Source organism: Astatotilapia calliptera, chromosome 18 (assembly GCF_900246225.1).
Source record: "Astatotilapia calliptera chromosome 18, fAstCal1.2, whole genome shotgun sequence".
Lineage (NCBI taxonomy): Eukaryota > Metazoa > Chordata > Actinopteri > Cichliformes > Cichlidae > Astatotilapia > Astatotilapia calliptera.
In genome coordinates this window covers 13,408,193-13,426,044 of record NC_039319.1, presented here as the reverse complement: position 1 = coordinate 13,426,044, position 17,852 = coordinate 13,408,193, and the positions used below count along the sequence as shown (strand labels likewise).

The window sequence follows — 17,852 nt, the reverse complement described above, 5'->3', positions numbered from 1 at the left end:
GTGATTTTTCTTTTCTGCAGTCTGAGTCCAAAAGTTCAACAGTAACCAGAGGCAAGTGGAGTAACTCCTGCCCTATTGCGTACTTTGAAGTAACAGTACGCTAATGAGGGTACTGCAGGTTAAGTCCCTCATGTCATTTTAGAAGTTTTGCTTGGTTTTATTAAATAATATAAAGATAAGAAGAATCATACAAAATGGTAATCCAGAGTGTTTATTTATTCAGCTTTTAATTAAAATATCAGTTTTTCCTTTTTAAGGGTTAACAAAGGCTGAACTGAAAGCTAAATACTTCTTACAGTTTGATGCTGGAAAATTTTAGTCAGTCTCAGGAGTGAGAAAGGGGGAATTTATTTATCATCCCCACCCACTTTACATAATCACCAAAAAAAAAAAAAGAAAAAAGGAGGGGGCTCACTAACCATGTATTCTTCAGTAGAAGCCAGCCAAGTTTGTACTATTAATAAAATCTTGTGTTGCTAAGTCTTTCCTTTCCTCATTAATCTCTCTGTGCAGATTTCCTAATCACCCAGAGCACTTTTAAGATGACGTGAGTCCATATTTACAGCTAACCTACAAATATGCTCCAATGATTGTTGACCATGCTGTATGCCAAGTCTCTGAATGCTGCTGCTAAAACAAAATTTACAAAAGTGTTAATTTATACTTTTACACAAGACATTTACAATAGGTGGTACAAACATTCATCTTGATAAATATATTAGATACAAATCCTGCTTCTTGTTATCAGGTGTCTTTGGAAAATTGCTTACAAATTCCATATAACAGCTTTTTTAACTGAATTTATAACTAAAGATCTTCACACAGGTAAAACAGCTGCATCACAGCAAATAATTTTTTTGTTTTAAAAATGTGGTTTCAACACTTCAACATTTCCTCCAGTCCACATGTCTGGGAACAAAGTAGTCCTCGTCGTTACTTTCCACCTGAGCTCCAGCTATCTTTTGGCTTGTGGCTGGTACAGAAATGTGCCGCTGTAGGTGGACAGGATCTCCCTGGCTTCGGTTGTGGCCAGCTGACCTTCGGTTCTTACCATAGCCACTTGGTCTCCTTTCCTCAGCGGTAGGATTACATTAAAGGATGCTGTACCCCCGCAGCCACAATTACCACCAGTCAGGCCTGAGCTCTGTAGCCTCTGTACGCTGCGGTTAGACACAGACAGCACGGCCTCTACACGATCGCCCTGCTTTGCGGTCAGCACACCTGAAATCAGGTATCGGCCATCCAGCGGTACAGTAAAGATCCCTGAGGGTGAGGACAGGAATGATTCAGCCTGGGTTCAATCAATAATGTTACTGATTAGTACTCTTGGTTTCTAAGTCTCTTCCCTATTCATGGACCTGCAATGAATTGATCCTAATGAGTTTTGGCTCTGTAGCCAAAGCCTGAATTATCCAATTCCTCTGTGTCACAGGACTTCATTGTTACCCAATTAAGAATTAAAAACACATCAATTAGCCACTCTGCTGTGCTGGGTGAGTCATTCCTCAGTTATAACAAACACGGGTCCTGCAGTTTATTTTGAATCATCTTTATATTCACAGTCCTGCTTCAAATACTCATGAGAGAACACATTTCGTATTAATCCACAACTGAAAATAATCCCTAACTAATGTTTTATTTATTTGTTTGTTTGTACAAAGCACAACTAAGTGCCCAGGCTCATAATAACAGCACATTTTTATGCAAAAAGACGACATATCTGCGTATTATCAACGTATCACAATGATACCAGCAAATGTTACAATCCTTTTAATACTGAATCTGTTTTTTTATGTGTGGATCTACCTGTGCTGGGATTATAATGTCCTCCGTCATTTACTAGGACTCTGTTAAAGCGAATGATTCCAAAATCTCCAGAGAAACGTTGCTGAGTGAGGCCGGCAGAGAAGGAGAAGGTGTCTGCCAAAGCGCTATTGTCGACTGAAACTGGATGCAAACAGACAGGAATGTCGTCAATCAGTGTTTCAACTGATGGATAAATGAATACATGATTGCTGCATTTAAATTGATCAGAATCAATATGTATGTAATATGTATCTATCATAAATTCAATTCTTTTTGTAATGCCTTTAATCCTTGCTGAAACATGGACAGGTTTACCTGGTGAATCAGCTGGAGCTCGATAAACCGGGTTCCAGGGCACCTTTACTGCTGTAAGAGCTACAAGGCACACACAGTACATGTTAACTCATTATGTATTATTACATAATACGTAATACATCATGTATTATTATTATTATATCTTTATACTTATAAATCTGTCATTGGTGTGTGTGTACATATATATAAAGAAAATACAAAACTTTCTGGTGAATGCTTGCAGACGCACTAAAATCCTTGCACAATCTGCCCACACACCCTTAAAGAAACACATCCAGTTCCCACTCCCTCGCACTCCCCGACTAGAAATTATTCACAGTTTTTCCAATGCTTCTTCTTTTACATTGATACAGTAGAAGAAGCCTGCAGATGCATGTGATGTAACTTGATAATGAACTGGTAAAATACCTTGGCGTCTGGCTGATTGAGGCATGAAAGAAACAGGCTTCAGAGGAGGATAGCCTGCAAGAGAAACAGATGACAAAAATATTATGTTTTATTGTCATCTGAAGAGACGGGGTCGATCTGTAGTATTGCCAAATACAGTTCTTTGGTTTTCCATCTGGATCTTATGGCACACTGTGTGAGAGATTCCAAGAGAAGGTATAAATCAAAACAAAACTTCAAGAACTCTAGACTTCGTAATTGTGGATTTTTGGAAGCAGATTGTTTTTCCCAGCTGTTTCAAGATAATGCCATCTAAAATCAGATTTAAGCATCCGTAGTTTCCACAAAGACTGACATTTAAATGTATTTATTATTAACCAAAAACAGACTGAATTAAAAACCAACCTATGACAAGCATTCAGATGGCAGTAAAGAAAAAATATGCAACAATAAAGAACTGAAAAGCTGAAACAAATTTCACATCCCATCCAAAAGCCCAAAGATGTGGGTGAATTTTAAGTTTTTTTGTTTTACAAGTAAGGGGGGTAAGACTAATTGGCATTTCCCTGGCTAATTCTCCCACACTACCAGTAAACAGTAACAATATGACTAACGTAGGCTGTTCTCTATTCCTTTACTGCCAAAAAGCATTGAGGCTAGAACAAAGCCTTTGTTTTGTTTGATATTTTATTTAATCTTTCTACATACAGCTTAAATAATTAAACCCCAAACTGCCTAAATCTATGTTCGGCGTCCTCTTCCTTCTGATTTGGTTTGGCACCCAATGAAAACCTTCACATAGATGACAAACAACTGTCCACGCATTATTAATTCTTCATGGCACAGATTCAGCAAGGTGCTGGAAACATTCCTGAGAGATTTTGATTCATATATACATGACAGCATCACACAGTTGCTGCAGATATGCTGGCTACCATTCCACTACATCCCAAAGGTGGTTTATTGGATTGAGATCTGAGTACAGTGACGTCACTGTCAGGTTCAGGAAACCCGTTTGAGATGATTTGAGCCAACAATATTCAGATAGGTTGTGGTGTTTAAATAATATTCATTAAGTCGTAAGGGGTCCAAAGTGTGTCAATACACCACCAGCAGCCTCAACTATTGATACAAAGCAGGACAGATCCATCTAAGTTTCCAACTTAGACTTGAGTTTACTTTGTGTTTTTCACTTGGCTTTGCTTTTTTCTACTTGCTGTTGCTGCATTTTTTTGACTTCCTAACCCTGGCCCAGCATTACAACACACTTGGCCAGGGTTAGGAAAATATTGTGTTTTTGATTAAAAAAGGTCCCTTGACTGCAGTAATCCTTCATGTTTCAAATAGTGATGTGGGAGTGATGCACCTTTGTTGGGTCTGTTACCTTGCATGTAGCAGAAGCAACAAAAACAGCATGATTTTTTGCCCTTAGAATTTTAGAGTTGGATTTGTATTTCATATACAACTGAATTAGTTTTGTGCTGTAAATTCGAGAGGCCTTGAGTTAGACTTAATTAGATTGCAGATTTTCATACACATCATAAAATAAGGCCTGCACCTTCATAGTGGATTTTCAGCTGTATGCTTAAGACGATACCAGAGGTCATCATGGACCTTAAGACTACTCGCCTGGTGCTCCTGCAAACCCTTTAACACGGTCTCTGGAAGAGTCCTCAGACCCTCTTCGCACAGTCACCCTGCGGCTGTATCCTGGAGGTCCTGCCTCTCCCATCTCCACAACAGAAATCTCAGGCACAGTCGGCACACCTGGTTGCCGAGGACTGAAAGGCTGTCTTGGCGGGCTGATGTTTTTTCTGTGTGTGTTTGGCTGCACTGGTTGGCCTGGGCTGTATGGTGTTCTGGGGTTGGTCTGCACAGGGTCGATGATGATAGGAATGTGGATTTGTTGGATTCTGTTTCTGTCTGGCAAAGACGCAGGCATCTCTGGTCCTGGTCTTACGGTCATTCCTTGGAAAATGAAACAAAAAAGAGACAGAGATCATGATTAATGGTCAGATCAGCTGTCGTGCTCCTCCTGGCATTGTCAGCCATGCTGGCAGCTTCATGGGTGAATTTATCCACTGTAAGGATTTGAGCTAAATACCAATTTAGCAACATGCCCCCATGTTGACCATCACAGTATAAAACATTTCAGACATATAGACATATAAATCTCCTTTTCGCACTCATTAACAGTCCAGTCCTGGTACCTGACATTTTCCGAGGAACTTTTGTTTGTTTTTGTTTGCTGAACCACTTAATACTGACCTATGAATCATACAAGGATGAAAAATGAATCTAATTCAAGGGAAGAACCAGTGTTTATAACCAGCAAATAACTGATATTCAGTTTATCTTTAGGCACCTTGTTACTGCAGTCGGCTGCATTTCTTTAGTGGAAGCTATGAAAAATTGAAACAGGAAAATAAATAGAGCAAATACCTGACCAAGAATCTCAGAGATGACACTTCAGTTGATCCATCCATCTTAAGCAAGGGGCTGAGGTTTGTCAAACTACACAAGAACTGGACTGAAAATCAGTAGTGACATTTGGAGTGATGAATCCAAATTTCAAATTTGGGTTCTAAGTTTGAGAGCCATCAGTAAAACATGATGGAGACGCTGTCATGATTTGGAGCTGAATTTTAGCCAGTGGTGTTGTGGATCCTGTCAAATTGTTCAAATTATGAATGCAGAAAAAATACCAACACATTTCAACATTCAATGCCTCCTTCAGAACATCTGATTTTCATGTTTTAAAATTTGGATGTCCTTCAAGAAGCCTGGAGAAGTATTCCTGAAGATACTTAAAGAAATTACCAGAAGGTTTGCCTAAGAAAGTTCCTGCTCTGCTGACTTTCAGGCTTATTAGAAATGTACAGACTGTCTTTTTGCCTTATGTACTATATCTCCATGTTTGCACCTATTTCAATAAATCTCTGCAGCTATCTTTTCCTAGCAATGTGTAAAGATAATACTTTTGTACAGTACTGTACCATAGCTTTAAAAAAATCATTTATAACAGTTGTAAGTTCTCTTGCAGCCAAATATAATAAATCAAAAGTCAACTGTTAATTCAACTGCACATTCAGCCAGTGATCAATCCTACCTGAAAGCAACTATATTACATTAGAGCCTGGCTGTTACTCTGGATTATAAAAGTAATCAGGCATTCTGGTTTTATCAAATAAAACATCATCTACCTGTCAACAAAATTCGTCCTTCTTACTCCAAGCTACTCAGAAACCACATGTACTGTATAATCAAAAACAAATTAAACCCAGCAATCATGTTGTACTGAGATAATCAGAAATCTCTCATTCATTTCCTCCCCATGCCTTCTCCAGGGTGCCGGTTGCCTGAGTGCATATTTCCCATGAGCTCTCAGCCTGTGTCTCACTGAGGGGGAAACCGCGAATTCGAAAAGCACAGAGAAAAGCGCACACATTCATATGCATGCTGGTACAACCAAAGGCGTCACCAAAACCAGATGTTATTGCTTACAGGCAGACTGAGACACCAAAGGGTAATGCTTTAGTCACTTGCGCCTCTGCAGAACTGGGTGACATCTCGTGAGTGTTCACAAGTGACTGAAATCGTCATGGGATATTGTGGCAGACAGTCTGATCGTGCAATGGTGCCAAGGGTCATGATGCAGGGAGTGGCTGTTACACACTTACAATAATGCATCACTCAGAGTCTAATCTTTCTTGCTATGCACATGGACACAATTTCATTCTCCACCCCATTTTCCTACTGTAATATTTATGATGGGAGGCTCAAATTGTGCGCTGCATGGCAGACCTCTGGGATTCCTCTTGTGTATGAGAGTCTCCTCTGAAGACTTCCAGATGGGCTCCTGGGTCAGAGTTGGAAACACCTCACCTCACATACTCAGATATCTCATCGGGGGAAATTGTGGCACCACCTCAAAATTCTGGTGATGACTAAAATTATACAGTGCGTATGTGTGAGTGTGCGCCTTGGTGTCAATTACAATTTTCCATTCTTTCCCATCAGACAACCTGAGACTTCAAAAGGCCTTTTATGTCTTTTTTGTGTGTGTGTATTTCCTCATCACCGCAGACAGTTAATCCTCCTGCCTGTCTCTTCAATATAAAGCCTAAATGATCAATTGCAAAGCATTGATCCATGAAATCAAAGCCCTTAATTTATCCCTGCTTTAAAACAACAGTGATTTTTTTTCCTTTTTCATTTTCTGTTGCCTTTGTCCATTGCTAGACACTCACAGGACAGGGTGGAGAGAGAGGTGGAAAGTCCTCTGGCTTTCTTGGAAGGACAAATTGAAAGTAAAAGCTGGAAAGAAGCAGCGCGACAAGGGAGTAAAGTGAGCAACTCAGAGAAAACAGAGAGAAATAACAGGGATGTGATTTGAGCTGGGCTGGGATTATCTCCAAAAAAAGGAATAGGAAAAAAACATATTGCACATTAAATTGTAAAATTCAGCATGAAAATTCTGGCTAGTCACTAAATAAATTTGAAACAGAAGTATTTTTTTCATATTTTAAAATTTCCTAATAACATATGCAGTCATGGTTTAAAAAACACTCATTCATTTCTAAGGTTTTCCATATTAGGACATCATTTCAATAACCCAGTCTTTTAAATGAGGTAAATAAAACCTTAGATGAAAGGATCATTATGAATGCGCAGAGAGCTATGTACACCCTTTCTGCTTCCACAGGAATTAAGAGGATAAGTAGCACAAAAGTGCTGGTAATCAAATGCACTTGATTAACTGATCATGTGTAAGCGCCTCTATAAAAGTAGAGGTTTTGGCAGTTTGTTGGTCTGGAGTATTCGTGGGTGTATTAACACAATGCCAAGAGGGGAAAGACATCAGCAGTGATCTCAGAAAAGTGACTGTTGCTACCCGATGATTTGGGAAGATCTATAAGGCTATTTCCAAATAATTTGAAGTCCATTATTCTTCAGTCTGAAGTGGAAAACATTCAAGACAGTTGCCAATCTTCCTAGGAGTGTATGTCCAGTAAATTTCCCCCAAGTCAGACCATGCAGTGACTGCAAAAAAACGTTACTTTCCTGTAGGAACGCTGCATTATTGCGTTACTAAAACCGTGATTTTTTTGCGAGAATGTCTCATGACAATGACGTAAGCGAGTGCGACGTTTGAGACAACAGCTGTGTGCAGATCAACAATGGATAATATATCAAGTACGGGAGACAGTATGAGCGTGCAGCGTTTAAAGCGTGTACTGACCTTATTCTGAGTTTGATTCCATAAAAAGTGACAAAAACATTAGTGTTCGTTGTGCGTGGGAAGAAAACTTCTTTTTACAGCGAAAACCCCCCCTAAACAAGCATCGAGTGCGCAATGACGTAATGGGAAATTCACAGAGAAACTCGCGGATTCTTCAACTGACCGCTGCGGCTCACCTGCACCAGGGCACACCTCCGCCTACCCTACTCCTGCTTTACAGGTGAAAATAGAGCAACAGGACCGCTAGTCTTTGACTTTATTTATTTTCTGCTGTGTTTTACTTGCATCTATTTGAAAGACTGAGTGTAAACACAAAAAATATTTTATTTTATATGCTGGGATGTGCAGAAAATAGGTTTAAATGTTAAACTAATTTTTTCAAGTCAGAGAATGGTGCATATCATTTAATGTTTGCTTGATGCATAAAGTTAAAAGATTAAAACTAATAAAACAAGTTAAAAAAAAGGGACTTGTCCATTTGATTACATTTTGTATGATGGATTATGCAGAAAAAGTAGAATTGGGCTGAAAGATCTATCGCTTTATCACCTATTCAGGTTGTAAATCGTGTTTTTAAAAAGTAACGAAGTAACGAAGTAAGTAAATAATTAATTACTTTTGAAAATAAGTAATCAGTAAAGTAACGGGATTACTTTTGGGGGAAGTAATCAGTAATTAGTTACTGATTACTTTTTTCAAGTAACTTGACCAACACTGGTTATATGTGAGACCATCTGTCAGACAGATAAAAGCTTAGCTGAAACTGGGTCATGCAACAGGACGGTGAATTGCTGAAAAAGACAAGGATCAAGGTTTTCCAGTGACCCAGTCAAAGTTCAGATTGTAATGATGTGGCTTGTATTAAGAGAGCTGTGCATGAATGAAAACCTCAATGAAAAGAACAATGCACCAGAATTCCTCCACAACAATGTGAGAGTCTGATAAAGTCACGTAGAAATCTTTCATTTGAGGTATTGCTGCTAAAGGTGACTTAACAAGTTCTGGCTAACGACACCATGTCATTAGCCAGAATGCAGAATGTATTTACCCTATTTTAAGACCTGATAAGTACTTGAGTTTTTTTTTTTAAATATCTTGATATGTAAAACTTTATACTTAACAAAGGGTGTACTTTCCTTTTTCCTTTTTTTTTAACCATGACTGTATGAAACTAGTTTGCCAATTCTTGAGAGATTGAAATCTCTTGCGTAATTTCAGATTTCGTTGGTAGATCACAGACTTTTGAATGTTTCCACAGAGTAATTTCTTCTTAACCACAACTCCCTCTCAGAGGGAAAGCAACTAGATATAAAAAACAAAAGCAGTAGTGGCAGACCTCTGCAGCAGGAGCAGCTGCTGAGGGCTAAGCAGTGCCAACACTTTAAAACTAAAGTCACACAATTCCAATTCAACAGTCACGCTGTGTAAGGGCAAAGCTATTCCAGTCAATCTTTCAGTTATGTTATTACAACACATCATCTGTTTGCAGCCTCCTCTGGGTCCTCATATGACTGTGTGGAGAATATGAGCTCAAACACAGAGAGGAAACATTTCAGTAGGCTCTCAGCCACCACCACACCCACAGAGCAGGGATTTTTTGTGGATATTTCATCTCTATTTAGACAATTTCTCTCCTTTCCAAACTTGAAGTAACCATTAAATCTCGAGCCACAAAGTCCAACTCCCTCTCTTGTGGGATTTAGGACTAAAAGAAAATGAGATTACTCTTTGAAGGGAAAAATTCTGACACTTTTAGAAATACAGTAAGCTTATTTACTCTGCTCATGCTGAGATTTAGGTGAGTCGCCTCGAGCAGTTTGCTAATGTAGGCTGGAAGAAAAATTTGAAACAGGTTGCCTGGTGTCCTGCCGACCAGCTTCTCAGAAATGTTCTATTTAACAAGCTGTATCTTTGTTAAATCAGTAGAAAAATGGCAACTCGGTGACACTTTAGCATGTTATGGGGGGAAACCAGTTACCAGTTACCAGGCAACAAGTTGACACTCCAGGAAGTTGCAGTTAATTTGTCTTGGAACCAAGCTAGCCGTTTTCTCCCTCTTTGAGTTAGGTTAGCAGGTTGCTACAGTATAGACTGAAATAATGGTGCACACAAGCGATAAATGTCTCTTTGCTAAAACGGACATATGAAAAATGCCACAAATAGCAGACAAACTTGAGGGATTAAAGAAAATGCTGGGTAGCTTAAAATTCCCTGCTCCTCTCTCACCTCAAGAGGCCAATCACAGTAAGAAGTGATTGTGAATGCCAGCTTGCCTGTCTCAGAAAGTTGCAAAGAATAGCTGACACAGCCACCCTCTATCTGAAGTTGGAAAGGTGGGAAGTGGGGGTTCTGATTATAAACCAAGCTTAATGTTCCTGGTAAGATAATGAAATCAAACATCCTTGTTTGGAAATAACAGGCCATATTTGGCAAATGCTGAAATGGGTACAATTCATCGGCCCGCTTTTCTCCGCAGCTCCCTATCGCTCTATTGTTTTGGAGAATAATGTGGGAGGGACTGGTAATGGGGCCCCAGTCATGACATCACAGCTGAGGGTAGCTGAAGCATCTGGTCCTGGGTGTGGAGCCCTTCTTCTCCCCTCTCCATCAAGACTGACTCCAGCGGTGAGTCAGGGCCCTTAATGAGGACCAGACTCCACACATCGGGCTTAGGTCACCCTGCGGGAATCTCTCGAGGCTGGTATGTGTACATGTGTAAAGAGAAAGAAACGAGGGAGGGGTAGAGGTATGTGTACTGAGGGACTGGGAGCTGAGGTTGAGGTCCGCAGTTCTGTGGTATTGCAAATAAAGGGGAATTATGGTGAAAGAAAGAAGACCTCACAACTCATGAAAGGACTGGGGGAGAAGGAGCAGTCTGTTGAGTGTTTAAGTGATATTTACGTCACGGAGTAACAAGGCACGTAACACTGGGAGTAAATCATCATAGGCACTGGAATGGCTGTAAAATTTTTCAGATTTCATTTGCATGTTTCATTGCCTGTACAAAAAAGGGGGATTCCTGGGACAACACAAATCTAAGCCACAGGAAGTCTCTAATGTGGGCCTCTGCTTCTCAGTGCTGGGACATATTGAATGACATGCTGGAGGCAAGCACGGGAGGCTCAGTGAACTTGTGCCCTCCCATTTTGAGAAATACCCTGTAGCTGTTCAAGCCTTCACGTAAACCAAGCCAGCATTATGTGGAGATTATCCACAGGAAAAGTTTGTGTTTACACAGATGTTAATCATACTTGATAAACTCAGATAGTGAAAACTAGGCAGGACGCTGACAAAAAAGATTATGTGCATGTAGCCACTACTTTTTTACTTGGGTTCTTCTGGCTAATTTCAGTGCTTGACTGCACTAATGTGGGAATCCCCTGAACTAATGGACCCTTAAGTGGCTAAACTGTGCCATAATCTGACTCCAATTACTGTCATGATTCCCTATCGTGATAACTCTGCCCGCTAATGAAGCAAAGCCTGCTAGCTAGTTGAGACAGTCGACTTGTAAATGCTACAAAAGGCACATGGCGTACTCTTCTCGTTGCTTCATATTGTACTTCCAGCACACCCTTTTCATTACTGTGCCTCATTAATCTGATAGTATCACTCCTTTGCTGCCATACAGATCACACGAAAGCCATTTGCTGCCACAGCTGCTGTTGTTTCATTTCACAAGCACCACCTACATGCCCGTATTCACCTTTAGGCTCTGAAAGTGTCACTGTGCTTCTATCAAAGTGCGCGTCAGATGTTCACAGGGCGTCTGTAAGATCTCCTTCTCCGTCTCTTTCCAAGTCAGAATTGGGGGGGATGATTCAGGCAACTTTTGGAACTCATATTTTGACATTTAGTCCATGTTAGCAGCACTCTACTGGTGTGCAGAGATTAAAGTAATCAGTGTCTGAACTTCATCTTTTTTTGACTTTGCATTCTTTAGACAGCTATTTCCATTATTTTTGGGAAAATGAGTGCAACACTGAATGTCTTCCAGGAAAGACTTCCAGAAGAATGCATCTGGATTCATGTTTAAGTGATTGACTCTGTCAGGCCATTTTTTTTTAAAGCCTTTGCGTGTTTACGCTTTAAAAAGCTTTCATCTTTTGTTGTGTTTGGTTGATGCGATGACCAGAGTGCTTGTTACTATGCTCTTTTAAGCTTCATTTTGGGTGTGACTATATTAATGTGTGGACAGGAATGGCACAGCTGTCCATTAAAGGCTTGTTTGCGATTTTTAAAAAAATAAAGACTGAACTGTTTTATTGCTATCAACTCACCTGGCTCTTTGTCACCGCCGTCCTTCAAAACACTTTTGGCCATGGCGGATAGCTGTCCCTGAAACTTCTGCAAGGATTTTTGCAGAGCATTGATTTCTGCTCCGTGATTTCCACATGTGATGTTCATTCTGTCGACGCAGTCCCGCAGGCCGGCAACATGTCTCTCTAGCCCATCTTTCAGGTCTTTGATGTTAGCAGAAACTCCGTCTAACCTTCCACACACCTTTTCGAGTCGGGTTACACGTCCATCCACAGCGGAGATGCCATCAGAAACACCCTGTGTGTTCTGTTTACATTCACCCAGTTCAGATGACACCTGTCTGCTAAGCGTATCGAGTCTGTCCTCCAGCTCCCCCACCTTACGTTGAGTGGATTCAGATGTACTCCAGCTGTCCTGTGCTGTACTGCCTTCGCCTCTCTGCTCAGCATAGCAGCATGTTGAGTTTATTTTCTGCATATCTTGGTTGTATTTGCCTAAGGAATCACTTAAACCAGTAACAGCGCCAGACAGACCGAGTACGTTGTTTTCAAGATTATTCAGTCCCTTCTTGAAGTCATCCATTGTCTGCACACTTCTCTCTGCTGCTCCTGAGTACCTCTGAACAAAATTCTCAAGTTGGCTGAGCTTGGCTGTGTTGGAACTCACATCTGTGTGAAGGACGTCCAGGTCATTTCTGTACCGATACAGGTCCTTCAAAATGTTTTCTAGACCATTAAGTTTAGGTGCAGAAGTTACCTGTCCTGCGGTATTTTGTGAGCCTGAACATCCTGCAGAGCACAACTCTCCAACAGTGTTAACCTTGTCATCCAAACCTTGGAGGAGGAGCTTGTTGTTGTTAACTTCTGACTGGATGGCATTAATAGAGTCACTAAACTCCCCAGGGAAATTGTTTTGGCTCATTTCCACCAGCATGTTCGTAAACTGGTCCTCCATGCCGTTCAGACGTCCATCCAGAAGCGTCCGAAGAGCTGCCACTTCCTCTGTGATTGTACGGGTTAGCTTTTCCTCGATGTAGAAGCAGTGAGTCTCTGCATTTAGTTCTGTGATATTTATACGTGCCTCCAGCTCCTCAATCAATAAAGAAAAATCGCTGATGCTTTCTTGTGGAGCAGACAGATTTTCCAGCTCATTGTCAATGCGGACATTCAGGATGCGGTGAGCCTCTGCAATGCGATCAATCTCACGCCACAGGTCTTTATGGTCACCGTGTTCTTTTTCCTCTTTGGATGGATCCGTCTGCCTTTGGGTTCGCACAGGTCCATCTGCAGCAGCCAAGTCTAGACGCAGCGATCGGATCTCCTTTCGCAGATCAGCCTCCTTGGAATTGACCAACTTGGTAAACCTGTCCAAAACTTCATCATGGCTATCTTCACAGGTCTTCTGCAGCTTCTGGAGCTTGTCATTACATGAGCTCTGAGCTTTGGCCATTTGCTCCTCCAAATTCTGGTCAATCTCTTTCTTTAGGCTTTCAAATTTTCCATCAATGTAAGTCTGTATAACATCAAAATCCGGTATGGGTGAAGCTTGAGACTGAGAGGCATCCATGAGGACACGTATCTGGCCCTCATGACTTGTTGTGATTCCTCTTAGGTCTTCCAAAGCTTCATCCTTGCTTTGCAGCGCGTTATTGATATCATCCAAACGAGCGACTATTTTTTCTATGTCCTTCTGTCCTGGCATCCCACCTCTGGTGGCCTGATGACCATCCAAAACGGCCGGGTTCTCCTCCGTAGCTGCATCTGTGGGACTGTCTGGTGGGCGCATGTTGTTTAGAAGTGTCATGAGCATCTTCTTTGTGTCCTCTTGCAGGTTTGCAGTTAACCCTGTCAAAGCAGACTGGAGATCCAGGACTGTCTGAGACAGACGCTGAACTTCACCTTCCAGAAGATGCACTTTATCTGTCCCACCAGGCCTTGTCACATGCTGCGGGGTCTCTCTTCGCTCCGGCCCTGGAGTAATGAAATAACTTATGAATTATAACATAAATAAGTAAGAGTTACTTTGTTAGTGGCACATACTAATGTTTAGTAAAATACTGTTAGTATAAAGTTGATTTCTCACTCTGTATGTGTCTGGTTGTATGTCCAGGATTTGGTGGGCGGTAAGGCTGCGTTCCCTGAACTGTTTGCCAGTTAGGGGTTGGTTTTGAGTCTTTACAGTTTGGACCTTGGTAATTAGGACAGCATCTCCACTCTAACTCTGTGACCGTCTTATAAGCAATCTTGTATGTGGGTCGAAATCGAGTTTTGTACCTGTAAACAAAAAGCAGAGAAATAAATGAGTTTTGTTGTTCAAACGCATATGGATGTAGTCTCAAAGTCTTGAGCATATATAAATATAAATGGGAAACACTAGACTTTCTCAAAATCACATCCAGACCTTTTGGAAAGTGTTATCAGTGTTATTATGTTCCGTGCTAAACTGCTCCACTACTTTAAAAAAAAGAAAAGAACCTGTTAATTGGTTCACTCTTGCAATCACCAAAACATCTGTTTTGGGGGATTTTTTTTAACATAGATATTTTAGAGCTTCTCCTTCAATCTTCACTACGTCAAAATTCCAGCTTTCCAGCCAAAGAAAGCATTTCCCCAAGAAACAATGGATGATATCACTTCCCTGAAGCCAGGGGTCATGTCATGCAAAACATCTGGAAAGTTACTATCTGAAACAATCATCTTTACACATTTCCCAACTGTCACTGGTAAAACTGTTCACTCTCAATAAGCAGGAACAAAAGAAGAAAGCAAGTGACAACAACACTTTAAGGTCTGCTTGTGATCTACAAAGTAAATCTAATCCTAACATGTGGCAACATGAAGTCAGTGCTGTGTATCATAAGGTGAGGTGTCTCCTCTCATGACCAGCTCTTCTTGCCTGGAAATCTGGTGACCTAAGTATGATCAGCTTCCAGGAATCTTTTCCACAGAGCAGGGGCTCTCATCCATGTGTTTGTGCAAGAGGATCACAAAGCAGAACCACAGATAGCATGTGTTTAAGGACTAACAATGATTCACTAAGAAAAATGAATTAAATTGCAACACAGCATCTTCCAGTACAAAATTAAAAGTATTCCAGTCACTGGTGCCGACATTCCCATTTACAATGATCAGTTAATGATTTGTTTAGTGCAGAAGTTTGGGGATTGGATGTGGTAATCAAAGTCTTTTAACTTTAAATGGGTTAGGGAAAAGTTTTATTTTTATTGTGATATGTTCATATTGTCAAAGGTTCATGGGTATTTAGGTTATACACTTATATATAAATGTATAACCTATACATATATATAACCTATATATGCCACCCTAATGCGATTCCAGATTAATTGCCTGTCAGATAAACTCATAGCAAAGTCTATTTTGTCCATAATAGTTATGAAAGCTACAGCAACTCATTGAGTTATGTTTTAATCAGGGCTAAATTCTTTCTAATGCTAACAAATTAGCAACTGTGAACCATCTGTTAGAGTCTCATAACTCATTTGAACAAAGGACTAGATGGACAAACATGCAGATACATAAAGATGTCCTCTATAGGTGAAATGTTAAACACAAAGTCAAACCTCAACATGCAGAAAATTAAAAAAGGAATAGATCAAAAAGTAAATGTGAACTGGCTCAAATATATATTAATATTAGCACTTGCCTGTTATAAGCCTTTTTTTTATTTTACTTATTCTCATCATATTAGTCTTTATTTTGGACAGCTGGCAGTTACAGTTAATCCCATTTATACACCTGTGCTTGGGAAAACCTCTGGGCCTAGTTTCAGTACTTATACTGACAAACTAACCAGGGTGTGTGCAGACCTGATGGCAGTGTCCAGCTACTGTAGCAGAGCTGGACAACTTTTTTTTTTCAGGCCGATACTGAGTTTGAGTTTTTAAGACAAGAGAAGGGCCTATAATTGCAAATAGCATGGTTACACATTACAAGGAAAATATCCATCCATCCATCCATGTATCCATTTTCTTTCAGTTATTGAATTCAGGGGACTGGGTGAGACCGAGAGGCTGGGTACACCCTGGACAGGTTGCCAATTTGCAGGCTGGATTTAGATGCTCTGCAGTCCAGTTGTGGCCGTAAAGCCCTATTTTGCCCATGTGTGCACTATTGTGAACCTGAACAATAGCTTCTTATGGAAAATGGCAACATAACATAAATTTCTACGTAGTATATGTCACCATAAGTTTTTTTGTTGGAAGAAGCGCAGCTTTGTTGTCTCATTTAATGGTTGCATCACGTTTTGAACTTTTTGGGGATTTTCTGGTAACACTTGCTTCAGCCTGGCTTGTCATTTAGTCCAACAACAGACAGAAATGAGTAAACTATGGGTAATGTTCTCCTCTTTACTAGCTTTACCCACAGATTCCTCCCTTTGCCTATTTTCAGTGGGCTTTTTAACTTGCTGTAAAAGCTGTACTTTTTCTGCTTCTTCCCATGAAGCTTTGCAGCCACTGTGAACATTTCTGCCTCCAGCTCTCTCCCAAATAAACATTTTGTATCTATTCTGCCACATGCATCTAAACATGAACCCTCAACCCCTTCTCCCCGGATGCTCACGCCACTTGTTGCTGGCAGTCGGGTTGGTAGGCTGGGCAGGGGGCCACCACGGGCTCCTCGAAGCTCTCCACACTCCCCTGCACGGCGCAGCTCACGTTCTTTTGCACCATATAGGCGCACCAGTTCCTGAGGAGGGAGATAAACAAAGACTTAAGCATGTATAGCAAGAAGTGGCAATTAATTTAGAGCAATATACCAAAGAACGCAGCTGGACTATAAAAGTTTCATAACAAGCTCCATATGGTTTATGAGCTTTCCCTAAAGGCGTCGTTGCAGTGATCTTTGTCAGGCGTCCATTCCCAGTCTATTTTCATTTATCAGAAAACGTGGAAATGCAGTGGTCTGCTGTACATAAGAGACTGGAGGTAATCAGCGACGTTCCAGGGTTTATCTGCACCTTATCGCCAACTTTTGGCAACACTGGCGAACTCGAGCCAAATTTAGTCACAGGCTGATAGAACAACGGGGAATGCTATCAAACTACATATGACCATAAGAGGCTAAATCCTCAGGTCATTCAGGTAACTGAGAAGCCTGGATGGATTTTTTTTTTTTTGTTTGGCAGAAAAAAAGCGCAGCGTTACCTTTAAGCAGAAACACCCGTCATGAAGCACTTATTAGTTTCTGAAAGACAGACAGTTTTAAAGAGCTCGTCTAAACTGTACAAAAGTCATTGCTTACCCAGTCCTGTGTCTGTGTACCGGTCCAGTGTTTGCAGACCCGTGGAACAAGCCGTAAGAGGAGGGGGTCCCGTAAGTGAGCTGAAAGTTTAAAATCAGTGTGAAAACTGCCCACCGCCGGTCCATCTCTCCACGCCTGTGCTTCATACTTAACAAACGCATTAAAATAAATATTTCTACCACAGAAAAAAAAACTACCCTGTTATTACCATCCGCAAATTTCCCGAACTCCAAAGTTACATTCCCCCTGTGGCTGATTTGACTCCGGCAACTGAACTTTGAGGGAAGTCCGCAATCACTGCAACTCCCTTGGAATGACGTTGAAGGCCCACCCCCTCCTCCTCCACCCCCCAAAAACACCAGGGGGGCAAAGTCTATTATTCAAAAAACAGTCTGTAGCCCCAGAGGTTAGTTTTAATTAAATTATTCTTTTAAGTTTTGGTGGTTAAGACTCGATGATTAATTAATGCGAGGGACGAGGGGGGATGCGGGCATCAAGTCAAGTCAGTCAACAGCCAATAAGTCACACCTCACTGATAATAGGGTAATGTCATTTGAATGCAACCACCAGAGTTGAAAGAC

At 40.9% G+C, this 17,852-nt stretch overlaps 1 protein-coding gene across 1 annotated transcript; it reads right to left on the bottom strand.

The window, feature by feature from the left end:
- Positions 1–66: 66 nt before the first annotated feature.
- emilin2a (elastin microfibril interfacer 2a) lies at positions 67–17,580 on the bottom strand. Its single transcript, XM_026149459.1, has 9 exons — positions 17,272–17,580; positions 16,591–16,716; positions 14,093–14,283; positions 12,031–13,980; positions 4,138–4,476; positions 2,530–2,583; positions 2,122–2,181; positions 1,807–1,947; positions 67–1,263 (listed from the first exon to the last, which is right to left on the bottom strand). Exons 1-9 carry the CDS (start codon positions 17,430–17,432, stop codon positions 956–958), a joined length of 3,330 nt encoding a protein of 1,109 aa, XP_026005244.1. The 5' UTR covers positions 17,433–17,580; the 3' UTR covers positions 67–955.
- Positions 17,581–17,852: the final 272 nt, after the last annotated feature.